Here is a 27,684-nt window from a genome sequence, read left to right on the forward strand (position 1 = left end):
GATTCGGAATGCCAGTATCCACACCGGCGCGGTGACTGACAGCCGCACATTCTCCTCAAAACATTGGATTCATCCGCGCTGTGCCGTGCCGAGGCACAACTCATAGCAATCAGTAAGTTAAGTGGTCTAAATGTATTTATATATATATATATATATATATATATATATATTAGGGGTGGAGCCGAACCCGAATACGGTATTCGGAAAGGCACAAATAACGTGTTTTTTACAAATACTTATTTCGAACAAATACTTTAAAAAATATTTGTATTCGGGAACAAGAAAAACTTTATTTCAAAAAGCTGCGTTTCCTCATGAGACCGCAGTGCACGACGCCCGGATGAGTGAGAGAGTGACGCCGGACACAGGCTGCTCCACAGTCCACACAGCAACAGAGAGCGCTCGGCTGATCGAAAAAACACTTAACTCCATCACTATTTTTGTTGAATAGATGTTTGTACCTTAACTGGGTTCCTGTGGCAGTTTATAACTTTCGAGAAGCGATCGGGAGATTATTCCATTACGCGGCATTATTGACGTCTGCAGTCGGGTGCTCTCTCATGCTCGCTCTCTTTACGTAACGTCAGCTGTTTAGCGCGGTAATTTAGACAATAGGCTGTTGACAGAGTAACGTTAACGTTTAGTTAAAAAGTTTAAAAATGCTTGTGTAGTTTTGTCGAATTGTACGCACGTGTCGGAGTTATATGGTACGTAAGTTACTCTGTCTTTTGCAGACAGCAAGATGTAGGCTGTAGGCTTCATAATGTTCACAATGGTATTTTATTAGTTGTTGTTTAACCATGGATGAGGTAATGGCTGTTATGTTATTTTCTTTTTAATGACATTCCTTGTTTCATTGCTGGATTTATGGAAACATCAACCAATATTGCATATCCATAATTATTATAATGGATATAATTAAAGAATACTTACACATAACGTAAATTAGAAGTGTAACGCAATTTTTTTTTTATGATTACGATTTTTACGCCTATTTTGAATTTTACTCGAATACAAATACAAATACTTTTCCCCCCTCAACAAATACAAATACAGATACAAATAGCGGCTGCTTTGCACACCCCTAATATATATATATATATATATATATATTAGTCGGTAGAAGGTGTATGACCATAAAATGTTTATCCAATCATTGCCCTCGTTCCGAGGATACAATGTCCTACCTGCCAGTCAATGTATGTATTTCCATACCTCCGTGCACCTGCTCACGCAGACGTCACACATCATCAGCACTGCAGAGTTAGACAGACGTCAGTCACTGAGCACCGCAAACGAAACGGCAGCCGTCTTTTACAGTTCCTCCTTAACCAAAACCACCAGCTTATGCTGCATTCACGCCATAACTACTGTAATTTGTAAGAGATGGAAACCCGTGACGTTATACTCTGAGCGGTTTGTGACTTGAATTTGTGCATTTCAGGGGCAACCCCATCAACGGCGAACTTAGCTTGTTATTGCTAGACTCTCCGAAAATTGCTTTTAATGCCAGATTCTATTATACGTTATTCGCTTGTAAAGTCTATTATAAAAATACTATAAAACTTAAAGCTGCAGTCCATAACTTTTTTGGGTTAAAAATTATCCAAAATAAATTTAAGCAAGTACATAATGGAGGAGGAGATGTATAGCCTTTTCTCACAGCACTTGATATAAACTTAACAATTTGACCCGTTGTAAAATGCAAAAAACTTTGGAGTGGCTACAGAAAAAATTTGACTGCAACCGGGCCTATGCGATAAGGATAAACATCGGAAGGGCATTGAATGTAGTCACACAATGCTGATGTTGTTAACATTAACAATTTGAGAACAAAGTATAATTTGCACGGTTTGACGAGATATAAGCAATCGTTGGATTTAATCAGCGCGATTGCTTTTGCTTTTTTCCCCTTAGTTGGTCAGAACAAAAGTGGGTGTTTGTTACTTGCTCAGATGACATTTTCCAGTGAAAATTCGTATGTTGGTCATGCTTCCAAAAACTAGAATCTGGGATTCGGAATGCCAGTATCCACACCGGCGCGGTGACTGACAGCCGCACATTCTCCTCAAAACATTGGATTCATCCGCGCTGTGCCGTGCCGAGGCACAACTCACGTAAAGTTGATAATTCCGCGAATAACTGCAATTGCAGATTTCGAACAGAGATGGCAGCAAAGAGGAAAAAACTACGGACTGCAGCTTTAAAATATATACTGTATGAATTACTTATAATATAATATTTATTATTGACATTTTTATTTCTCATATTATTTCTATACTTAAAATATTGTAAAAATATTAAAAACTTTTGTTATATATTTACATAACGATATATTAACTATAATATATACAGTATATAATATATACATTATATATTTTATTTTTCTTAGAATTTTATTAATTATTGGATTTATTCTCAAAATATCATATTCAATGTATTATCCTGAAATATACCTTTGCACATCATTTTTTTTTAAACTTTATAATTTAAGTTATATTTTGTTTAATTAATTTTATCATTTTGTATTTTAATATATTACAGTTTAGTTGTTTCTTTTTTATATTACGTTGAAATATTAAGTATTTTATTTATTTGAATTAAAGTATACTGCTCATGACTTTCCAAGACTTGCTTAAAATATTTCTGGCCAGACTTAGTCATATATTTGCTTTTAAAGTCTATTAAAATATTCAATGTAACTTATTTTTTTCAGGTTATTGACATATTTTCTGGTTTATCTTGAGGTGCAGTTGTTCATTGAGCTCATGTCCTAGTTGTAGGCATGAATGTAGGTCATGCCACTCAGACCACACATTAGCATCTGCAATGCACCATACAGCGAGTTTGGATATGAAATGCTGAAGAAGAATGTGTGTTGATTGTTGGATGTGGTTTCTGGGGGATTGAGAGATTCTTGCCCTTTTTGCTTGAGAACAGTTAGGCTCTTCTCATGTCCTGTTTTCAGTCTGAGCCTGAATCACTTTAGAAAGATCTCAGATAAGCTGTAAAGTGGGTAATGGCATTACGGCAGAGTCTTGTAAGGGGTGAATCAAATGTGCCTTAGCAGGCCAACACCATTTAACCTTTCTGTCTCAACTGATATCAGCTATCTGGACTGATTTGGGTTTCTTCTTTTAGTGAATGGTAGCTAATTGTTTAATATAGTCCTCTCGCTACAGGTCAGTGCTGAAATGTATAGCACTCTGATGTTGATAGGATTTTAAGTTCAAAGACTAGGAGTACATGAACCATAATTTATAACTTGTGATCCGTAGGGAATTCTGCAATCAAGTGTTTGCCAAATTGACAAAAATAATGTTTTAAGTACTAAACCTGAAATAAAAACAAAGCTAAATAATCAACCAGTGATGAAAATAAAGCTAAATAGAAATATTAAAGAGCTTAGCTAGACTAATAAATATGATAAAAGCACATAACAAAATTACTTCAACTTGAAAATAATAATAATGTAAATGAAAACTGAAAATATAAAGATAAACGTGACCCACTTCCTGTTTGCTGCCCTCTTCTCCATGACCAGCAGTTCCTTTTGGGGATTTGTCGTACAGCAAAAATAAAGTTTTATAGTAGTAACTTCACATGCATTGGCTGATCTTGAAGAAAAATGCTCTGCATTATGCATAAACAAGTGGAACAAAGAACCATGACTTAAGTTAGACAAATGTTTGCCCATGTTTTATGCACTTGGGCAGATGGTGGCGCTGTCTCCACTAGTTTTGTGTATTCAGTGTGTTGTGACAGTGTGAAGTCTAAGCGTTAAATCATTACACTTCAGACACCGCCTTGTTTTCTATGTGGCGCCTTTCCCGTCCAGTTTGTTGATGCGTTACATGAAAACGGTTTAACTGAGTGCGAGAAATATTCAAGTGCGTGTTTACAGATGCCATTTGTTTGTGGAAGGCTCCTAATGGTGTGTTTTGTGCGCAAGAGCGTGTGACAGGTGTGTTATGAGTGGCTCTACCATTTTGTTGTTTCTTCCTGGAACATGCGTCTTTGAAATGCACGTTTATGTTTCAGGAACATGTAGTTGATGTGTAAACTGATGCGTTAAACTACACATTTAAAGCAATGTTTTCTCACTGTGCTTGTGTGTATCAGATTGCGGGGGACATTAAAGCGGCGAAGCGCGAGCTGAAGAGAGCTCGTACTGTGCTCCAGATGGACGAGCTGAAGTGCAGGAAGCGTGTGCTGCGGCGCCTGGGATTCGCCACTTCCTCTGATGTCATCGAGGTGAAAGGCCGTGTGGCCTGTGAGATCAGCAGGTAAGCCAAAAAAACAAAAAAATCCTTATTTTATTCACAATTCTAGTCCTTATTCTAAACAGTTATAGCTAACAGACATGTCTAATTATATTTTGCACCCTAAAAGCCCTTATGTTTAATACTCAGGCTTGTTTGTGAAGCGTCTTGTGGGTTTCCTGTGTGTTTACAGTGCAGATGAGCTGCTGCTGACAGAGATGGTGTTTAACGGGCTGTTCAACGACCTGACGGCGGAGCAGGCCACCGCGCTCCTCAGCTGCTTCGTCTTCCAGGAAAACGTAAGGCCAACATGTCGTCATGCACACGCTGAGGTGTGGTGAGGATGTAATATGAGAAGTCAATGGGTTATGACAGTTATGGGCTTAAATAACCTATTGTGTTTGTATTGAAATGCTCATGAATGCAGGGAATGAGGTTATTGTTTGAGACTTGTGAAAGAGCATGCCATGTTCATTGAATAATTGCACTATATGGAAATTAGCTCATAAAATGTTTATCATAAATTTGATTTATGATAAACTTAGAACTTCATGTAGCCAGGATAAAAATAAAAAACAAAAACAGGATACATCCTAATGCTGAAAATGATGCCGTGTGCACTGCAGCAGGTTGTTTTACAGTCAAAAAAATAATTTACAGGAGAGATTAAACTACAAACTACTGAAAGAGTGTTCGGCTGTGTTTGCTTTGGGCTTTAAAGGTGCAGTAGCAAAAACAGAAAATCGCACACAGATATTCCCACCCCAAACACGCCATTTGTTCACCCTGTGTTATGTCTGATCCTGTTGTGCCGTTTGTCGTGCATGTTGGTTCATGAAGCATGTTGGTCATGGGACAGCTGCTTATTCTTGTTAGTCATCTGTTAATTTGAGCCTCGTCACTTGTCATACGCTGGTGGGAAAGACTGGCATAGAAAGAAACTGGGTGAAAGTGTCGCCCAGGGCCATGAACCCTGGTGACGAGATTTATGACATTTCAATGGTATGACAAATGTTGATATCCTAAAACTTTATGTAAAGCAAAAACTAACTATATTGTGATATATCGTTATATAAAATGACTCGCGGCGTGATACAAGATTTTGGTCATATCGCCCACCCTAGTCCAGATCTATTAATTGATTCAAATGTTTAAGAAATGCAATTCATACATTAGTGACTTGAATAAAATTTTGTTTTTACGTCCAAAATGCGGTAGAGCTGTCCTGAAATCCTAATGAGAAAAGAAATCCTTAAAAGGAGGAAATAGTAGATGTATAATATAGCATAATCAATTATTATTGTTTCTTAGGAAAAATATTACATTACTGATTAATTTGGCAGGAAAATTCAACTGAAAAGTCTTTTGGTGTAACACAAACATGCTGGATAAATACAAAATAAATTATTTTTTTGGGGAAAGCTGTGTATATTCTCATGTTTGAAAGTATAAGGAAAATGTATATATAATTTTTTTTTTAGCCTTTACATTGTTATGGGGTTTGTCACCGATGCAGAGTTTACCTGTTGCTTTTAAGAAGTCAATCCATTTTAAACATTATATTTGACGTCATCCATGCTGCCTCATTGTTCAAAACTAAAATTAAAGCCTCTCCCATGAAGCCTGGCGGATCACATTCCTTTTATGCATCATTTAGAAAGTTAAAGTGCTCCATGTCAAAATGTGTGGTATATTTGTTCTGACGCTGTTCCTTATGCCTCTCTCCGCCCACAGGCGAATGAGATGCCCAAACTGACGGAGCAGCTGGCGGGACCCCTGCGACAGATGCAGGTAGTGTGCTCGAGGAGGAGGACTTGTTCAACCACCCTGAAATTCTTCACATTACAAGCTCACTATCACACACACTATTTACCAAATAACCCTTAAACTCCCCCCTCTGTTTGCATTCACGGATTATGCAGATAGGTCAGTCTGATCTTCCATAGACACTGTTTTGAACAGTTTGACTGTTTTTACAGTGTGTGAAGAGTTTCTGTGTGGAACATGGTCAGTTTGATGGCCTCATTTCACTACTACATATGCTGAGTTGATAAACTCTTCAGTTACAAACTGCTACTAAATTAGTATAAAATTAAGAGATTGCACTCTTAAAAATAGGGATTCACAGATATGAACATTTTGGCCGATAACCGATATTTAATTAGATTTAAAAGCCGATTACTGTTATATTGGCCAATAAATCTAACTCCACATTTTTGTTTCATATTTTATATTCCAAGCATCTGAAGCCAAAATGGCTGCGGTGTGAATTGTCCTATACTGTCGTGAATGAGTGTGTTCTGCTGCTGTGGTTGTAGGAATGTGCCAAGCGCATTGCTAAGGTGTCCGCGGAGGCCAAGCTGGATGTGAACGAGGACACTTACCTGAACCAGTTCCGCCCGCACCTGATGGATGTGGTCTACACCTGGGCTAACGGTTCCTCATTCGCTCAGATATGCAAAATGACTGATGTGTTTGAAGGTACTAGTTCCCTCAGAACAACAGTCAGCTGTCCCAAAAATACTGCACTTCTGCTCGTCAAGCTTTCACATATTTGCGATTTAATTGAAGTAAAGCACGTCAGTTAAATATTGCTGTGATTGTAAGGCTCTTTTCTTTTGGCAGTTTTGTTTCTTAGGCCATCAGTTTCAGTGAATCATTTTTCGTGAATGTTCACTTAAGTCCATATAAGGTTTTGTGTAAAATATTTATAGAAAATGTAGATATATTTCAAATATACACAGTGGAGTTTTATTTATTAAATTAGTTATTTTGGTACATAGGATGACGTTAAATTTAAATTTTTAAAATGTATTTTTTATTTTATTTATCAGTATTATAGTGGCTGTTTGCTCTATATTATGGCTCTCCATATTTGGGGGAGAAATTATGCTTTTAATGCACTAGCTAACACAATTATTGACATTTGGGGAAACTTTTTGTTTTTGTTTTTACCCTTGTTGGCCAGCTCTAGTTCCCGACAATGGCTTGTTTTGAGTTCTACTATAAAAAGACTATTTTCATATGATCTGTTTCCCAGAAATGAACAAATGTAATTAGTTTGTGAGAAAAGTGGGAATCAGCGATGTTGTAGTTGGTCCAGACTTAAGTACAGCATGAGACATGTTGGGAAATGAATGGGTTTAAGACGTTTTTTTCAGCATGTCTTCTCCCAGAGGCCTCTGCTCTGAGATTTGGCCGTGTCCGCAGCATGACGCGAGCCTTGAAACGTGGATCTCAAGTCTTGCTGTCAAAAAAAAATTCCTCATCTGTCCGTGCTCCAGCGCCTGAGTGAGATTTTGGCTGTGTTCATGTGCATTAGCAAACAGCAAAGCACTTGTAGTGATTCATTGTAGTCAGTCAGAGATGTTATATGAAAAATTGAGAAGTTCCCCTATTCTCTTTCTCTCATCCCCCTTTCACCTCGTGCTGGATTGGTCTCGTTGGAGATCTTCAAACATCATGCCAGTAAAGCCCCTTGTGCCAAGAAAGGTTTCTTAGAGATAAACATTACTAATGCAACTGGACATTGGAACTATGGGTTACAAGCACTGAAAATGACCATATGTGATTGGTATGTAGTGAGCACAGAGAGGACTGACTCTTCCCCCCTCTCTCTCTCTCGCTCTCTCGCTCTCTCAGGCAGTATTATCCGCTGTATGCGCAGATTGGAGGAGCTCATGAGGCAGATGTGCCAGGCGGCCAAGGCCATTGGAAACACGGAGCTGGAGAACAAGTTTGCAACGGGTAGGACATGCCGTAGACTCGTGGTGTGACTCATTCTGCTAAATAGAGCCATGTGCAAAGAGTATCCAGTTTATTGTGGGCAGCTTTAAGCACTTGACTGGTAAAGCATCCTGGAAAGATTTAATTATTGATCACATTCTGAGAAACTGTCGGCTTGAGATATAAGATAACGGTAATTATTTAGGTAACTAGCTATGAACATGTCCTCTTCAACTAAATTGGTCCTACCGTAAAACTTCAAATAATAGCCGAGTCCCTAATAGACGCCGGTCTCTTTTACACGCCTGGTGTGGCTACAGGTTTGGATATATAAAGGCCGGTCTCAAATAGAGGCCGGGTCTGTTTTTTAGTTTCGGGTTGTATTTAATCTTCTAAAACCCGTCAGATGGTCTGTTTAAGCCAATTATATGGTGTAGATTAGGCCCTGCGCATTTGGGCGTGAGCTGTTAGCGCAAGGCAGGCAGAGAGAGTTAGCGTCGCGTCTATGACAACTCGAGGTATCGCACACCGCACGAGAAGCGCTGCGTCTGACAACTCGAGGTATCGCACACCGCACGAGAAGCGCTGCGTCTATGACAACTCGAGGTATCGCACACCGCACGAGAAGCGCTGCGTCTATGACAACTCGAGGTATCGCACACCGCACGAGAAGCGCTGCGTCTATGACAACTCGAGGTATCGCACACCGCACGAGAAGCGCTGCGTCTGACAACTCGAGGTATCGCACACCGCACGAGAAGCGCTGCGTCTGACAACTCGAGGTATCGCACATCGCACGAGAAGCGCCGCGTCTCTGACAACTCGAGGTATCGCACACCGCACGAGAAGTGCCGCGTCTGACAACTCGAGGTATCGCACACCGCACGAGAAGCGCCGCGTCTGACAACTCGAGGTATCGCACATCGCACGAGAAGCGCCGCGTCTCTGACAACTCGAGGTATCGCACACCGCACGAGAAGCGCCGCGTCTCTGACAACTCGAGGTATCGCACACCGCACGAGAAGTGCCGCGTCTGACAACTCGAGGTATCGCACACCGCACGAGAAGTGCCGCGTCTGACAACTCGAGGTATCGCACACCGCACGAGAAGCGCTGCGTCTGACAACTCGAGGTATCGCACACCGCACGAGAAGCGCTGCGTCTATGACAACTCGAGGTATCGCACACCGCACGAGAAGCGCTGCGTCTATGACAACTCGAGGTATCGCACACCGCACGAGAAGCGCTGCGTCTATGACAACTCGAGGTATCGCACACCGCACGAGAAGCGCTGCGTCTGACAACTCGAGGTATCGCACACCGCACGAGAAGCGCCGCGTCTGACAACTCGAGGTATCGCACATCGCACGAGAAGCGCCGCGTCTCTGACAACTCGAGGTATCGCACACCGCACGAGAAGTGCCGCGTCTGACAACTCGAGGTATCGCACACCGCACGAGAAGTGCCGCGTCTGACAACTCGAGGTATCGCACACCGCACGAGAAGCGCTGCGTCTGACAACTCGAGGTATCGCACACCGCACGAGAAGCGCTGCGTCTGACAACTCGAGGTATCGCACACCGCACGAGAAGCGCTGCGTCTATGACAACTCGAGGTATCGCACACCGCACGAGAAGCGCTGCGTCTATGACAACTCGAGGTATCGCACACCGCACGAGAAGCGCTGCGTCTATGACAACTCGAGGTATCGCACACCGCACGAGAAGCGCTGCGTCTATGACAACTCGAGGTATCGCACACCGCACGAGAAGCGCCGCGTCTATGACAACTCGAGGTATCGCACACCGCACGAGAAGCGCCGCGTCTATGACAACTCGAGGTATCGCACACCGCACGAGAAGCGCTGCGTCTATGACAACTCGAGGTATCGCACACCGCACGAGAAGCGCTGCGTCTATGACAACTCAAGGTATCGCACACCGCACGAGAAGTGCCGCGTCTATGACAACTCGAGGTATCGCACACCGCACGAGAAGCGCTGCGTCTATGACAACTCGAGGTATCGCACACCGCACGAGAAGCGCTGCGTCTATGACAACTCGAGGTATCGCACACCGCACGAGAAGCGCCGCGTCTATGACAACTCGAGGTATCGCACACCGCACGAGAAGCGCCGCGTCTATGACAACTCGAGGTATCGCACACCGCACGAGAAGCGCTGCGTCTATGACAACTCGAGGTATCGCACACCGCACGAGAAGCGCCGCGTCTATGACAACTCGAGGTATCGCACACCGCACGAGAAGCGCCGCGTCTATGACAACTCGAGGTATCTGACTGAGTACAAAAAAAAGTAATAAAAGCAAGAGAAGAGTTGCTTTTGGCATTAAATGATATACAGATGTACGTAAATGACAGTTAAAATGCAACATAACCGCTACTCTCAAGTATAACGTCAGGAAGGAACCGTTAAAGTCGCGTGTGTGCAACCGAACGCCGCCGACATTCCATCCGCTGTTGCTCAAAGTTCCCAGTGTAGGGAAGAGTAGGGGAACACTGGCCAAGATGAGGTATAACTAATGGAGCAGCCTGAAGTGTCGTGTAGCATGTCTATGACCCTCAACATTCGGTCGAGATTTTGGAACAAAGCTTTCTTCTAAACCACAAGTTTCCACTTATATCAGTGTTTTGAGGGTGGCTGTGGGTTTCATTTTAAAACAAGATTTTTTTTGTCTCGTTTCTCACAGGAATAACGAAGATTAAGAGGGACATCGTGTTTGCTGCCAGTCTTTACCTGTGAATCCTGTTGTTGTTTTTTTGGAGCGCTCTCTTTTGCAATTTTTTTTTTCTTTTTCTTTTTTTTTTTAAGTCATTGTTCATTTTGCATCAAAACACCGAAGGACAGAATGTACACGGAACATAATTGTTTTATTTGTGTTCACCAACGAGCATAATGGGTTCTTGTTTTCAGCATAATATATTGTACATACAGTTTTAACAATTTTAATAAAAAAAAGTCTGTATAGTGATTCTTTTTTTCATACAGATAAAAAAGTGTTTTCTTTTATGGCATAATAGAGGTACACTTCTATTAGTTTTTGGAGATACACAGGAAGCTGTGGTAGCAGCAGAAGCAGTCCAGCCAAGGCAACGTGGGACAGCGTCCATAAACACCCCCAGAAAGGGGTATCTGGAGAACATTGAAAAGCAAGGTTACATTCACAGGTTTCCACACTAGTGGTCTGCCCTCGTAGTGGGTGCACGCTGAAACCCCCTCCGTTCGGCAGAGCTTAGCTTGGGTTCTCGTAATGATTTCCATTCGTCGGCGTCTCTTGTAAGGTGGTGTGTGGGATCTCGGCCTCTTTCTGGGGTTCGACTTTCTTTTTGAAGAAATCCGACACACAGAAAACCTGTAGGGTGTGAGAGGAGGTGATGTCATTTAGTCACAGTGGCAGAGCCTGAAATATCAATGTTCTGTATTTAGCACGAAAATAACACTTCACTCAAACCCCTATTTATCTATTTCCTGTGCAACACAAACAAAGTTGAATGTACTGAAAGCTCAAATGTACTAAACACAGGTGGAGCATAAATAGGTTACAGGCCAGAATGTGCTGTTGTTTCAAGAGGAGCTCTATGCATTGCAAACATACTAGATTTATATCATTTGAAAAATAACAGCAGGGGAGACAAATGTGCATTAATTTGCGTAGTTTTTAGAACCCAAAACATGCTCGCCCCTTTACAGTAGATTTAGTTCAGAAACGACTGACAGTCATAATCTAAATATGATTTTATTAACAAAAATAAATTCTGAAATGCTGCAACTTTTCGTGCTGTCAGTCAAGTGGACTCAAGCTCCAAGGATCTCCGCTCGGACTACATCATTTGATTCAGTGAGTTGACTCGAGAACCAATGTGAACTCGTGAAAAGAATCCGCTCGTTCACGTCTCGGAGTGGGTGACGATTTATTCACTTCAAACTGAGGAGGAACATGTTTTTATCAAATCTAGTGGAGTAAAAAGTATGATATAATGCTTTGTGAATTCAAATCTTTCCAAAATAAAAAGACTAAAATACAGATACTTGAAAAATTAACTGAAGTACAGTAAAAAAATTAATACTTTTTTACTGTCCACTATTGGTTTTGAGTATATTTAGAGGGTTTAGCTGAACAATTGGAGACTGAAGATATTCAGCAAATGTATTTAGACGTTCAAAATATGTTTTTGTTAAATAAGTGGGCTGTTTACATGTACAAGTATGTACATGTACAAGTATTTCAAATCTTCCATTTATGTCTAAAATACTAGAAAAAGTTGTGTCCGCTCAATTGTGCTCTTTCTTGCAAGAAAACGATATCTATGAAAAGTTTCAGTCAGGATTCAGGCCACATCATAGCACAGAAACTGCGCTGGTTAAAATTACAAATGATTTACTTTTAGCTTCTGACCAAGGCTGTATCTCAATACTAGTTTTACTCGATCTTAGTGCTGCGTTTGACACTATAGATCATAAAATACTCTTAGATCGACTTCAAAATTACACTGGTGTTCAGGGACAGGCATTAAGCTGGTTTAGATCGTACCTATCAGACCGTTACCATTTTGTCCATTTAAATGGGGAAAAATCAAAGATAACGTCAGTAAATTATGGAGTGCCGCAAGGATCTGTATTAGGCCCCCTGCTATTCTCAATTTATATGCTGCCACTTGGTAATATTATAAGAAAACATGGAATAAGTTTCCACTGTTATGCTGATGACACTCAATTATATATTTCATCTAGACCAGATGATAACACTAAATTATCTAAAATGACAGAGTGTGTTAAAGATATAAAATATTGGATGACGTGTAATTTTCTTCTATTAAATTCAGATAAAACGGAGGTATTACTGATTGGTCCAAAAAACTGCCCACAAAACCTCTTACAATACAACCTTAATCTAGATGGACGTCCTGTTACTTTATCCTCTACAGTAAAAGACCTGGGTGTTATACTAGACCGCAACTTGTCTTTTGAAAATCATATTTCAAATGTCATAAGAACAGCCTTTTTCCACCTTAGAAACATTGCTAAGCTACGTAATATGCTATCAGTTTCTGATGCAGAAAAGTTAGTTCATGCATTCATGACCTCGAGACTAGATTACTGTAATGCTCTATTAGCTGGTTGTCCTGCATCCTCCGTAAACAAGCTACAGTTAGTCCAAAATGCAGCCGCTAGAGTTCTTACTAGGTCAAGAAAATATGATCATATAACACCAATTTTATCATCTCTACACTGGTTACCTATTAAGTTCCGTATCAATTACAAAGTATTGTTACTGACCTATAAAGCCCTAAATGGTTTAGCTCCTGTGTATTTAAGAGATCTTCTATCGCCATATATTCCATCGCGCTCTTTAAGATCGCTAAATTCAAGGCTTCTGGTCGTACCTAGGATATCTAAGTCCACTAAAGGAGGGAGGGCGTTTTCACATCTAGCTCCTAAACTCTGGAATAGCCTTCCTGATACTGTCCGAGGCTCAGACTCGCTCTCCCAGTTTAAAACTAGATTAAAGACGCATCTCTTTAGCCAAGCATTCACATGATGCATCTCATACCTTTTATACTACAGTTAAATCAGATCAAATGCATTCATATTAAGAACAGCAGCTACGCTAATTATTTCCCATCTGCCTTTTTTGTTGTTATCTCGGGACGCCTGTCCCGAGATAACTCAAATAGAGTTTGTCAGCTCCAGTTAGTATCCAGCCTCTCATGGAGACTTCAGATGCCCCAACGCCTGTGATGAGACGACTCGACGCCTGTGAAGAGACGACCCAACGCCGGCGATATGTTATGCCCTAAATTTCATGATTAACTAACTGTATTTTTGTATGTATATTTTTGAAATGCATTTTCTGTAAAGCTGCTTTGAAACAATGTGTATTGTGAAAAGCGCTATACAAATAAACTTGAATTGAATTGAATTGAACAAGTGTTTTGGCTGTTCATTTGCACGACAACAGCGTTTTGGGGGCCTAAAAATGCAAACTTTTGAAAACATGTTTCCAAAGCGCAAGTTTATGAAAACGATATTGTTGTTCTCTCTGTAAACTACAACTTGAATTTGATTTTGTGAAAACGGTGATGTCATGCACATGCGTATTATGTGTCCAGGCTATAGGTGCGTAGTGTTTCTTTACAAAGTTACATCGCCACCTACTGGCCTGGCATGAATAAGTGTTTTTAATCGTTTTCGCGGAACTGTGAATGGAAATCGTTTTGACAACGTTGTATGTACATAAAAAAATAATAATTAATTAAAGCTAATGCACAATATTAATAAGTACTTTAGTATAAAATGAATAAAAAAAATCTATAATATTGATTGTAATGTTACACGTTGATTACACAGTCATATAGGTTGGGAAAATGTGAGGACAAGTGACTTCATTTTTGGGTGAACTTTGGTCAATTTGCGGTTACTCACTCACCACTAGTAAAGCCACGATGGCTCCTTGTATGAGGCCTGTGAGTACATCACTCCAGTGGTGTTTGTAGTCTGACACACGGGACAGTCCTGTATAGACGGAGGCGGCGATCAGGAAGAACTGGAGCGTGGGTCGAAGGAGCCTTGCCCATTCAGCTTGCATTCTTCCTTGAAGATAAAGCTTTGAGAAAGAGAGGCTGTTCAAGCTCATTGAATATGAGGGCGGTTTCATATATGCTGCCTGCCAAACAGCACATGTGACTTGACCTCATTAACATGTCATGTTTATTTCAGCAAGTGTTGTGTGTGTGTATTGTTTTCATGTTATTGCAGATCCCATGCAACCAATTGTTTCCTGTTCATGAAGTGGCTTATTTTTCTTATCTCATGCCCAAGGGAAGCGTATCTAAAATTCTGGCATGACGCATCAAAGCTGCCACATTCATCCGCTCCACCAACAAAGTTAGACTTCCTTTAACAGGAACTAAGTCAAGTTATTTTAGTAGACTATGCTAAGAAATGTAGATTATCCTTAAATATTAATCATCATGTGATCACATTACAGGTCTTGTTGTCAAATTCATTACTCATTTAGAGGTTCGATGGAGTGATCCGAGTAGAACGATCGTTTGCAACAAGGAGTCAATGTGGGCAAAACACGGTCTGTTTAACTACCAGGACATGTAGACGTGCTTGTGCAACTGTTTTGAAAACCTAAAATCAAAGCTGACATTTGTTTAGCAACTCTTAACACAAACTAAGGATTACTTTGACAAAATCCCCCACGCTGGGCAAAGATTCCCAGAAATCTTTGGAGTTCTCTAAAAACACCCCCTTTAAAAAGTGCACACACGCTCAAGAATCGTTTCTAGTTTAGATATATGTGCTTAATGCTTGTTATCTCACTTTGAACATGTGGTTAGGCAGTTCATTTCAGTATCGAGGGGTCATTTTAGAGCAAAAAATAGTACAATGTTATCTTTCTGAGTTGATGAACATTGACCCCGGGTCAAATGTGCTATGAACTTTGGCTGCATGTCTTTAAAGCTTGTACTCTCGTGATAAGATTATGGTAGGTTGCGTTTGCTAACTAGGCTGTAATTGAGAAGTTAAACAGAATGACATAAGAATCCTTAAGGTTGCTCTACTGAATCAATACACTGTGACATAATGGGGATTTTCCAATGGGAAAATCTATGTGGTAAAACAAATCTACATACATTTATCCCATTTCCTGGGCAATCTATTCACTGGACCAGTTTGGTTCTGGTTTGTTATTCGGTTAAATAACATTGTGGTTTAAATGTTAACTGATTAATCAAGGACATCAGTACTGTATACAGAACAAGAATACTCTATATATAGAATTGAGAACAAATTTTAATTTAAATGGATAGTCACACAAAATTAATATTCCTTCATTTACTCATCCTCCTGTTATGCTAAAGATAAAAACAAGTGCAGGTTTGGAACAACAAATGTTTTGAAGAATAATTCAACTGTGTTCATGAAATGAAATAAATATGTATTATGTTCTACAGGAGAAAGTCAGTCATACAGGTTTGGAACGACATGAGGGTGAGTAAATGACAGAATATTAACGTTTGGGTGAACTGCACCCCTGACAAAGGACATGCAAAGAATAATGAAAATACACTTACTGCCAGGAACAACATGCAGTACATGGAGAAAGAGGAGTGACCCGAGTAGAACGAGAGTCTGCAAAACAACAAAGAATCAATGTGAGCAACGCAGAAGGGCTGTTAACTACTTGATACATGTAGACATGTGCTTGTGCAACAGCATGAAGCCTTTAAGTCGAAGCTGACATTTGTTGTCAACTCTGTAAAAACAAAATGAAAATTACTTTGACAAATTGGCAGGATGGAATCTTAACACTAAACCCCAGGCTGGGTAAAGATTTACATTGTCCCATTTGGTCCCATAAAACAGTCCCTTTAGAAAAAGCACACTCACACCCTTTTCCGGGTGATAAAGGCATGCTTGGGGGAGACGTGCGTTGACCGGTGGGGTCGGGGCAGGGGAAGCACGGGAAGCGTCAGAGAGGGAGGGTGGTCTGGCTATCCGGCAGGCTTTTGTGTGTTCCTGTTTACTTAAGGTTAGACCACTTGTCGATTAGGAGTATACGCCTAGTGAATGACGGCAAATAAATCTGGAAAAATACAAGCTGCACAGAACCAACTGCCATAGTCAACCACTGCAAACACGATGAGGCCAGATCTTCAATAGTCCTGCTGATTGAATTACAGACCCAGTCATGAGACAAAGTAGAGCTAAAGTGACTTATCTGTGAGGCGGAGAAGCTAAAATAAAGCATTTCAGACTGAATGTGACTGATCTGCATGAGGACAAAACTGCACTCGTATAAAGACTCGTATAAATGAAGACATGCTTCAGATTTTTTGAACTGTTTTGATTTGAGCTGGAGGATTCTCTCACTCCTTTTACAAGGAAATATACTTGCTTGCCTAGAGAGAAGATCCCTTTTTCCAGAGGAGAACACTCCCGTGTGAAAGGTGATCCGGGTTATTCTGGGCTCAGACCCACACTGCCTGTTATTTGTTCTATAAATGGCATCGTCTCCTAGGCAAACACTAGACAACCACTAAAGAGGTGAGAGAGATGGGAACCACACCTATGTTAAATGAGAGCATTCTGAGAGGTCCTGGGATTCTGCTGGCCTTGAGTCTGTCCCAAGAACCCAAACAGAAACCCTGCGTGCTCTGTAGTGGTCTCTAATCCTGTGGTAAACCATTTCAGTGTGTGAACCACAGATTTCCACCAAGAGCCTGGGTGGCCAACTGACCCAAAAGGGTTCACAATAAACATTTCAGAAGAAGCCCTTCATTTCAATGTTAGAAAGGGAGTTTCTTCTCAATGCCAGATACAAAAAACTCATGGCACACTTGAGGTCACAACTGAGCTGGTTCTGCTAATAAGACACCTTCTTGTAAATCTTTACAACTATGCCTAATTCCATCTAGGATCCATCTGTCCGGAAATGTTCTGACGCCAAGTCATTTTAAGGGACAAGCCTGTCTAATAATGAATGCTAGACTGGTTAGGAAGTTTCCAGGATGGAACCACATTAAAGAACTCATTTGAGGGATTCCTACTTCCACCTCAAGGAAAAACTTCCCTTTCTTACAACAACTCTTACATCCAGAGCAGAAAATGCAATAGTCCAGGGGTGTCTAATTCTGCTCCTGAAGGGCCTGCAGAGTTTAGCGCGGTCACACCAGCCTAGATATTTCTAGTGATCCTCAAGAGTTTAGCTGGTTCAGATGTGGTTAATTAGAGATAGTGCTAAACTCTGTTCTGATGATGCATTGAACCAAGTTCCTGACTCTTTGTGGTCATTAAAGATCTGTTCATTAAAGATCCCAGGATGTCCTTTGGAAAAAAGTAGGGGTGTAACCCCAGCATCCAGGCCAAATTTGCCCATTGGCCTCTGTCCATCATCATGGTCTCCTAATCATCCCCATACACTGTATACTGATTGGCTTCATCACTCCACTGATAAGCTGGTGTGTGGTGAGCGTTCTGGCGCAATATGGCTGCCGTCGCATTATTCAGGTGGATGCTGCACATTGCCACCCAGGCTCTTGGTTGAGGAGATTCCCCCTTCCATATGTAAAGCACTTTGAGTGCTGAGAAAAGCGCTATATAAATGTAACAAACTCATTCATTCAATAAGGTGGGGTGTCCAATCGCACTTCTGGAGTGTCTTCTCCCAGCAAAGTTTATCTCCAGCCCCAAATGTACCTGGCCCAACGAATCATTGAACAACTAATCAAGGTCTTTGATCAAGGTCTAGGTTAATTGGAAACTTCCAGGGCTGCGTTTCCCAAAAGCATCGTAAACTTAAGTTGATCGCAGAACAATTACCACAAATGGTCTCTACGATCAACTTAGGCTTACGATGCTTTTGGAAAACTCAGCCCAGGGAGAAATGTTAGAGCAGGTCAGAGCTAAACTCTGCAGGAAAGTGGCCCTCCAGGAGCAAGATTGGCCACCCCCGTGTTAAGGTGAAGAATAGTGAACCTAAAGAAAGTGTTACCTACCTTCCCTCATTGACCTTGGTTATGTCCCCAGTACAGATGAAGTCCTCGATGTAAGCCCCTCCTGTGCAGTTGATCTTTGTCCAGTCCGGTTTGCACACATCCAGGAAGTGTGGCCGCAGTCGACCAATTGAATACTTGGCAATGTCAGTGAGTGATTGGCTCATGGCGGCACCAAACACAAAGGTGCCAATGGCCTTATATATACAGGCCACATAACTGTTGCAGAAAGACTTTGATTTGATGCGGTTTAGATAGACTGAAAGGGACTCCCCTATGATCATCTGTGATGGGAGAGGAAGCAATGATGCATTACTTTTCTTTGTTCTGGTGAGAAAGTCAACAATTTTGTTACAACCAGTTACGTATTTGTAATATGAGGATATTTGAGGATTGTCTCACAAGGATGTCCACACGTACAAGAATAGAAGACAAGATCGAACAGTAGAAGCACTTGACAATGCAGCTATCACAGTAATTTCCCTAAAATGTCCCTAACATCACAGTTACCCATGTTTGCATTGCCTCCTTTAGAGGTTATCCCTGTTGGCCTCGATCAGAGTAGACACCATATTTAATTTGACGTTAAGAGGGTTGTGAGGGATGGGACAACAGTACAACCAGACAACCATAGCTCAAATCTAATCAACCGAACAATCAATAATGAAGTACACACCAGTACAACTTATTGAATGGACTGTACTTCCATCTCTCTCGTTATATGGTGTCTACACTGACTAAGGTCTAGTGACGGTAATACAGGTAATGTATATTAAGATGATACAATTTATTGTACTTTCGTTTTACATTTGCTTCACTGAAATATGCAGGTTAAAATACATAGACCTCTGCATTTTCAAAATATACATTAGCAGTAACCTAAATCAAATGTATTTAAAAACATTAAGGCAGAGGGACATGTGCTTTGAGCTCACATGGGTGACTGTGAGGTTATACAGATGTGAATGTGTGTATATGTATGTATATAATGTTAACCATAATAGGTAAGCTCAGTTTAAACATATTTTTTATAATACCCTTAAAAGGACAATGTTGAAATTGTAGATGGTATCACACAAGATAAAAAGCCTGCATTAAAGAAACAGTTATGAGATGTAACCACAGAGAGTGTCTCCAACTCTAGTCTAAACGTCTCACCACAAGACTTTCTGTGGTATATGAGAGAATATATGTGGGTGGAAGACCAGAAAACATTGTTTCCACTTAAGTATTGTAAGATCAAATATGGCTTAAATCGCAAATGTTAGTTCACCCAAAAATAATTTACAACTTTAATGTCCTTTCAACCCATTTGACTTCCTTTCTTTCAAGGGACAATTGGATAAATTGACAAGAATGCTCATCTTTTCCAAACACGGAAAGAACACAGAAACTGTCAGGATTCAAAAAGAACCATAAAAGCAGTCCATGTGACTCCAAGGCCCTGTTATTAAGACACCTGGTATTAAGATGCGTTTTGGTCGATCTGATCACAAGTAGACGACGCTAAATACAAGTGTAATCTTGGTCAAAAACGTTTTGAGCTTGTCCACTTTTGACCACTTCCAGAGCTAGTCGAAAACATCAGACCGGATTGCTTTCGTAGTGTAAACGCTCATGTGGTCGAATGCGTTCGAACAGCCACAAAAGACCCTCTTCTCTCCGCCTAATGTAACGTAATGTATAAACATTATGGGAAGCGCGCTAGCCAGACGGGATTAAAACATTGTCGGCTGACGACCCAACTTTGGTTTAAAGACAAAAGACGTACCAAGCACGATGTTCTCTCACCATTACTGATTTCTAAGCAGAAAGGAAAGCTGCTGCTCTCCGTATGTTTTTCCGTCATCTCCGGACGTGTTCATATGTAAATTTTCGCAAACTTATTTTGACCATTAGGTTGAGATATATGGGGGAAAAAAACATACATTTACCCGCCCATAAACCCTCGAAGAAAACTGGACAGATGTAGTTGAAAGTGGACAAAATAGACAGATGTAAACAGCTATGTGTCTCCCTCGTCTACTAATGATCAGATCAACCGCATCTTAATACCAGGAGTAAACAGATATTCCAAGATTTCAATGTGCGCAGTTATTAATGTCACACGTGTGTTGCAAGTTTGAAGTCACAACGCCTCGTAACAAACACATCCAGGCAGTGAATAAAGAATTAAATTTGGGTTCTGTTCCTCACACTTTGGACCTTGACAGCTTCTGGTCACTGTATGCTTTGATTGGACAGAATGAAATTGCCTCAAAGCATCTCATTTTGTGTTCAACAGAAGAAAGTACCTTATACAGGTTTTGAACAGGGTGACTAAACGATGACAGAATGTTCATGTGTGATTGAACGATCCCTTTAAGCATCTATCTACAGGACTGTGTGTCCTTTGTGCTGTGGTTAGATCTTAAAGTTCTGTTTCTTAAGCTGGCACGAGAACAGTCGTACTGACCAGAGAAGCACACAAACATTAGAGGCACAATGAGAGGAGAGAGGGGTGAGCTGTAAGTAACAAACAGACGGGCACTTACAGAAATCACAGTGATAGGAATCATTACTCCTCCTACTAACTGATAGGAAATGGTGTCTTCTTTATATGGGTACTTGATAGAGTCATCGTTACAGAAAAATCCTCGTTTGAATGTTTTATGTTGTATTGTGAGTATTGCGAATGGGAGTCCAACTAGCAAAAAAAGAAGCAGTGAGAGAAAACAAAAACAAAGGTTAAAAGAGTGCTTCGTACCCTATTCTCCCCAATTCAAGCAAATGGCGTTCTCCTCAGGGAGGTGCTCGTACAGAAAGGAAAGCTGTGGGTTAGACAGACATTAGGTTTCCTTGAACACAGAATGAACAAAGGGTTAGGAAATGGCGTGGTGTGGCAGCTCGGGCTGAATTTAGCTCAAATTTGCACTTTGTCTTTGCGTAATGCAGGATACTCTTGTTAAAATGCGTTTTATTGCTTTGTTTTCATTCTCCATTGGTTTTGAGGTCAACAGGGGAAGTGGAATGTGCCAAAAATAGCTCAAATTATTCAACGGCACGCTATGGTGATGGGTAGATCTTGTCAAAACATTGAGTATTTGTATGTCAGAACATTCTGGTAAACAGATGGTGTGAAATCTCTCTCTCACACACTCTCTCTCAAGCCCTGTTCACAACTGACAGCGATTTTATTGCTTGAGGTTGCTGACATGGCTTTCCATGCATCATTTTATTATATCACTGTATGTATGCAGAGTCAATCATATTGAACATCATAAACTCTTACAGTAACATTAAGTTCTCAGTCTTACCAAGTCAGTATATCACAGGAGACAGATCATGTGAGCTCCACTGTCTACCATTGGTAGTCGCCGCATTCGCTAAACACTGACGAGGAATGACATTGGGTCGCTTTATCATTTTCCAAGTGTGAACAAGGCTTTATAGTCCCTAAAAATGCCTTTCCCGTGGTTTTTCACACCATCACGTTATACAAGAGCTTTTAAATGCTGCTCCACCACAGTTAAAAAACATAAAAGTGGCAACATAAACATCAGAAAAGCGCAGAAAGGGTGACCGTGGTGAGACCGGCGGAGACTTTACAAGCCTGTTGGGGACATGAAGGTTACTCAAGCGTGGCAGCAAAGCATGTGGTAGAGATTAAGACGTTTACCCAACATGCAGTGAATATGGTCTGCTGAGACATTTGCGTGTGAACGTCCATGAACCGCTCAATCTGCCATGTGGATCAGAGCAGGTTACCTGAAGTCTCCTAACATTACACCGTATCTTCTTGCTATCTTCGGTGAAAGCTGCATTGTCATGGTCTGTGATGCGCTGTCTGAACATATAGGATTTCAGAGTCACTGGGAGCATCGGTGTAACATTCACGGCGGTCGGATCGCTCGTTTAGATCATCATTTGACTTGGCAGGCGAGTGGAAGCTGAGGGCTGCTTACATAGAGGTCAAACCCAAATCTTGCACTATGGGAAGTTTGAGGTTTTCTCAATCTTGAGGGTGATGTCATATGGGGTTAATCAAGGATTGCTGAAACTTTCGGAGAAATGTTTTAGAGGCAAAACTACGGCATCTGTGCTCCAGAAGATATTAACTATCCGCTGTTATCACATTCCAGACGGATCACAATATCCCAGATACGCCTTCAATCGGGTCGAGTTTGGACAGTGTTAAAACTGTTTTGATGCAAATATTTACACAATAAACTTGAGATAAAAGCATGAACATGAGTACTTGACTTATGACTAAATGGTGACCCTTCCTAAACATATTCAGGAAGTTTCTGTGGTTTGGTGGGTAAACCCAAGAAACCAATGACTAATTTGAAAAAACTTGAAGGAGGGTGCGTTTAAATTCAAACCCAAAAATACCTCAAGCCTGAGCTAATCTGAAACAGCTAAAGGCAATTTCTTGTACTTGGTGGACATCCTTGGCTAAGAAGTTGATGAGAAGCGACATGCCCAGAGTATCCCCAGCCGAGCTGCTGAAATGTCTTCAATCCCAACACGGTGTCTACACCGGACACAAGTAGTCCATCACAATACACAGTCTACACTGGAAGTGTCTTTTATGTCACACCTTTAGTTTATGGTTTCTATCTTTGACGTACACCACTATTTTATTTTCCCCAGTTGTCTGAAATGGAGTGATTTTATTTACAAAAGATGAATATTATTTGTTATATGTAAATAACTTCTGAATGAGCCAGCTTGTTAAGTCTCTGACGTGTCAGCTTTTGTTTTTTAACTACCGGTATATGCATGCATCATAATGTTTTTTTTTCCACATTCACAAAGAAATTAGTTTTGCTCATGTTTAATAAGCCATGGTGTTATGATCGGTGAGTAACATTTGTCCTAATTTTTTTAACACAAGTAGAAAGGGTTTCTTTGTAAATACGTCAAAAACACTCTTAAATTAATTGTAGCTTTCGATGTAAATTAGGGCTGATAATTATTTTTACATTATGGCCGATAATCAATAAATGGCCTGATATTAAAATTATAAAATATTTTCTAAATAAAATAAACAAATAACTAAAATCAATTGTCGTAAACGCTACAGTACATGTGAATCTAGTCATCACAATATTATAACGTGCAGTATAAAAATGGGAACATTAAAATTATTAACATTTAAATCAGCATTTTAAAAAAGATAAACTATTAACTTTGTAAATAAAAAATAGTGGAAATGTGCATGCACTAATAAATGTCAAATATCAAACAATGTGTATAATTAAAAAGAAATCTAAAATTGCCCAATAACGGAAACTACACTGATATACACACAGTATATCAGTGTAGTATCCGTTATTGGGCAGTTTTAGATGTCTGGGCATGTTGCTTGCCCTAAAAATAATTCACACAGAAATTTGTTCTCCTCATGTATCATTAAGTGTCACATTATTTTGCTATTATAAAATAACCCATGCAAAGTTAAGGAATTTGAATGTTCAGTGTACGCTTGAGCTCACAGCTGACTCCTCCGTTGATACTTCCAGTGTAGACAACCTCAGTGGACAGTGGTCTCTCTCTTCCAGTGTAGACACAATGTTAGATAGACTAATGCGATCACAGATAAAGTGACTTGAACAGCTGCTTTCAATCCACCTAACAAAGCTCTACTGAAATTGCAGTTTGCACCTGTTCAGTGGTCAGGAGTCATGTTGAAACAGCTGCTCTTCGGTGTCTATATGACTGTTTGTTCGTTTACAATGAAGGGCCACTTCCTGTGACTGCAATAGTCAATTAAACTCTCAAGATGAGTCCCTTGAAACAAGCTCGAGTGCACTACAGACTTTAGAGGGAGGACGCTGGGCATGTAGTGTGTATATGCTACTGTCTCTGGGATTACTTACACTACATATGGGAAGTGTGAAGCCCACTGTGTAGAGCACAGTGGAGGTGACGGTGCTGCTGTGGAAGGGATAGCTGATGCTCTCGTCATTACAGAAAAAGCCCCGCTGATACGGTTTGATTTTACCCAGGTTAAACGCTGCAAGCGGGAGGCCGGCTGTAGGTAAAGAAGGGTTAACAATGGGTTAACAACGCCATAAAGGGTCTACCAACCAATCAAACGCAAGGGCTGATTTCCAGTGTTGATGATTGGCTGCTGCTGCCACCTAAAGAGATAAAAATTACATAACGGATGTGGGTTTATAATGAGAAAGATTGTTCAGAAAAGCCCTTGTGCAAGGCCGTTTACACGACACGGTTTTCAAATAAAACGGAAAACTTTTGAAGCGTTTTGGCCGTTCATTTACACGACAACAGCGTTTTGTTGGCCTGAGAATGCTAACTTTTGAGAACGGGCTTCAATTTGCCAGTTATTGAAAACGATACCTTTATCATCTCCGTGTAAACTAATATTTTTTTTTAAATTTGTGAATATGGGGAGATCATGCATATTACGTACATATGTTTCTTTATGTGACATCGCCATCTACTGGCCTGAGATGAATAATACAGCGTTTTTAGCCGTTCTCACAGAACCGTGTGAACGGGATCATTTTGAAAAACGTTTCCGTTTTTAGTACCTACATCATTGTCGTGTAAACCGACTCTTGGACTTTGAATATCTGTTATTATGAAGTGAAATATGTAAATCCAACAGTGACTGATGACAGATGACAAGGGGTCAATGACATGTATTGTTTTTAAGTATTATATTTTAAATGTATTTTTGAATTTCTTCATCCATCTTCCAAATCCAAGGGCTAAATTGATCACAACCACACTTCAAACACTTATTTTCCAATGTTAATGCTTTCCGTCATCCTTTCTTAGTGCTCATACCAGACACATTGCGGTTGACACTTACAGCCTCTTAAATTTTAGCTGACGCTGATGTCTTTATCTATCCCGTATTGAACTAATGCGGCCTGACGGTTTAAAGTCTAACAGAGCTCAAATGTAAACTTTGAGTCCTCTATAGCCTCAGCCTATTGTTGCAAAGCATCATGGGAAAACAACACAAACCCTCATTCATAGAGCCTGAGGCTCCTCTTCCAGTAAAAGACTATGGGTCTGTTACTGACGCTGAGTGCATGTGACATACGCACACGTATAGATAAAGCTGGCTGCTCAAGCCTGAAAGAAGGAAGAGCTGAATTGAGGTAAAACTTAATTGTTCTGAGCTCCACTGAAGCCCCATTGTAAATGCCAAAAGGGCGAAACCAACACAAGTGGGGAAGTCTTCTGTTTAAACTCATCAGTTTTGATCTGCTCTTTTGTGTGTAGTCTCATAGTTTGAGTTTAGGTGATACCAGTGGTATGTAAATGTCCATTTGTGGATGCAAAAACCAATAACGCTTGCTCTGTAAGAAGAATGTCACGTGACACACGAGTGTCTGCTCGACTGCCATGACCGTGAGCTACTTTTAAATGAGAAAAATAACCAGCATATGTGTTGGGATATTATACTTTATCACACTTAATAATAATGCTTATAAAATGCTGACTAAAATCATTCCTATATTGGTACATCTAGCAAAGGACAAGAACGAACAGTCCTCATATGAAAGTGACTCAGATGGCCACTTAGTGGAAAGTGCAATCTGTTTGTTCTCTGTGTAAAAACATTTTTTTTTTTTTTTTATCTACAAGTGCATGGGAAAAAAATACAGATCAAAACTTCCATCATAAATTCTCTAAGACTCAGTAGCCTTGTTGGGGACCAACTTAGATTTAGCATATAATAATTAAGAATTATATTACACGGTTCCCACATATTTTGACCAATGAATTTCCATGAAGTGTTCAGTCAGTTGTTACTATTTGAGTAAGGATTTTAAAATAACTTTATAGGAATAAATCACATTATTGTGTGACAAAAGAGAGATCAGGGCTAGTTGCCAAATTGAACTGTTCTCAGGAAAATTGAAAATGATCTGAGAGAATGCAGGGTAGTATATATTACACAACCATGCAATAAAAGCCAATGCATTATTAGAGTATATGGGTTGCTGTTTTAAAAAGCTGTCGGGTTTCTCAATGGATTTTCAGTTGAGTTTCACGTGTCATTGTTATGCATAAGATAATCTCTGCATAAAGGTAACGCCCTGTTATTAGGGAAAAGTTGATAACCCGAGATGAGTGTATTGCGAGGGCTCCAGTAGGCTATGCATTATGACGCACATAACGAGTGTCGTCGTAAGAGCTTATTGTGTGAGTACTACTGTTGCAATGTTGAACCTCATGCAATTAAATAACGTGCATGGCAACATCTAAACCAACGGACACGTCCAGATACGCCTTTAGTCGAATATGTATGCCTTTAAAATCTTTCTGTACAGCACTTCTGAACGCATAAACAGGTTATAATTGTCACTTAGGCTACTGCAGTCAAAAAACAATATCGATTCAAATTCATTAAATAAAAAGTAGGCTACAGTTCTTAACAAAATGATGCTTACCGAGTATTAGGCACGCGATGTCAAGCAACATAAAGGGGATTCCTCTGGTTTCGAACATCGTGTCGGTGTCCTTCTGTGTGTTAGTTATGAAGATAAAGGCTTTATTTCAGGCGTCCTCCTCAGTGTTCCCACAGTAAACAGACTAACGGAGAGTCCACCTCTAGAGCTCTGCTGAAAGAGACGCGCACTAACGCGAGCTCACACACTCTTAACATTGACTGCGTAATGACGACAAGTAATCAGCCGGAGAGGAAGTAGAGCGAGCTACTTGCTTGTAGTTCCTTGGGTAAGATGACCATTTCACCGCATGAGGTTAGGAATACGCGATGGCGAGCCGGTATATTGATGTCTCGGGTGTCTTCGGACTCACTGCCAGTGCCGAGAGCTTCTGCTAGCTGTCATGACGGACAACAGCTGAGGATTAGTGCAGCCAATCGCGTGTCTCTCAGCACTGGCCACGCCCCTATGAACACGCCCACCAGCGTATATAATTAGATCTAGGCTATATCATGAGTAGTCAAATACGACGATCTAAGAAAAAATATACATCAACCTACAGTTTTGGTTGTAATTAATAACTAAGTATGCTAATTCATTACTGTAATTTAATTACTTTTCCCTTGAAAAAGTAAAGTAAGAGATTACTCTTATTTCTGATGCAATTGTATTAAATAGCTGTAGACTAGAACAATAGCCTAGCCTTTATTAAACAATAGTGGATTTAACATCAAAATGTAACGTCTAATGATCAA

The 27,684-nt window shown here is 40.4% G+C and overlaps 2 protein-coding genes across 4 annotated transcripts in view; one reads left to right on the forward strand and one right to left on the reverse strand.

Moving 5' to 3' along the window:
* The window catches only part of mtrex (Mtr4 exosome RNA helicase), a 71,269-nt gene that overhangs the window by 30,463 nt on the left and 13,122 nt on the right, over positions 1-27,684 (forward strand). Inside the window, exons 22-27 of one of the 2 annotated variants that reach the window (XM_079598909.1) lie at positions 4,123-4,286; positions 4,456-4,561; positions 5,997-6,053; positions 6,581-6,743; positions 7,905-8,009; positions 10,697-10,978. In XM_079598909.1, coding sequence (XP_079455035.1) covers positions 4,123-4,286; positions 4,456-4,561; positions 5,997-6,053; positions 6,581-6,743; positions 7,905-8,009; positions 10,697-10,749 — 648 coding nt within the window. In that variant the 3' untranslated portion in view covers positions 10,750-10,978. Of the gene's footprint in view, positions 1-4,122; positions 4,287-4,455; positions 4,562-5,996; positions 6,054-6,580; positions 6,744-7,904; positions 8,010-10,696; positions 10,979-27,684 lie in introns of those variants that run through there. The other variant, XM_079598910.1, reaches the window with a different exon arrangement.
* Positions 10,859-27,348, reverse strand: plpp1a (phospholipid phosphatase 1a). 2 transcript variants are annotated; one of them, XM_079598914.1, is made up of 6 exons: positions 26,933-27,348; positions 24,377-24,531; positions 18,516-18,796; positions 16,092-16,149; positions 14,435-14,611; positions 10,859-11,359 (listed from the first exon to the last, which is right to left on the reverse strand). In XM_079598914.1, the coding sequence occupies exons 1-6, from the start codon at positions 26,988-26,990 to the stop codon at positions 11,240-11,242; spliced, it is 849 nt and encodes a 282-aa protein (XP_079455040.1). In that variant the 5' UTR covers positions 26,991-27,348; the 3' UTR covers positions 10,859-11,239. The 2 variants fall into 2 exon arrangements, with proteins under 2 accessions (XP_079455040.1, XP_079455041.1); XM_079598915.1 differs by lacking the exon at positions 24,377-24,531 and adding an exon at positions 21,047-21,198 and having other exon boundaries at positions 26,933-27,329.

Source organism: Phoxinus phoxinus (genome assembly GCF_949152265.1).
Source record: "Phoxinus phoxinus genome assembly, chromosome: 23".
NCBI lineage: Eukaryota > Metazoa > Chordata > Actinopteri > Cypriniformes > Leuciscidae > Phoxinus > Phoxinus phoxinus.

Bases quoted from the DNA above. Each gene is read 5' to 3' on its own strand.
- plpp1a (XM_079598914.1), bottom strand. From the start codon at position 26,990: ATGTTCGAAACCAGAGGAATCCCCTTTATGTTGCTTGACATCGCGTGC. The intron at 18,797-24,376 runs GTAAGTAATCCC...CTCCCATCACAG, and splicing joins TCACACTTCCCATATGTAGT to ATGATCATAGGGGAGTCCCT. The intron at 16,150-18,515 runs GTAGGTAACACT...GTTGTTTTGCAG, and splicing joins ACCAAGGTCAATGAGGGAAG to ACTCTCGTTCTACTCGGGTC.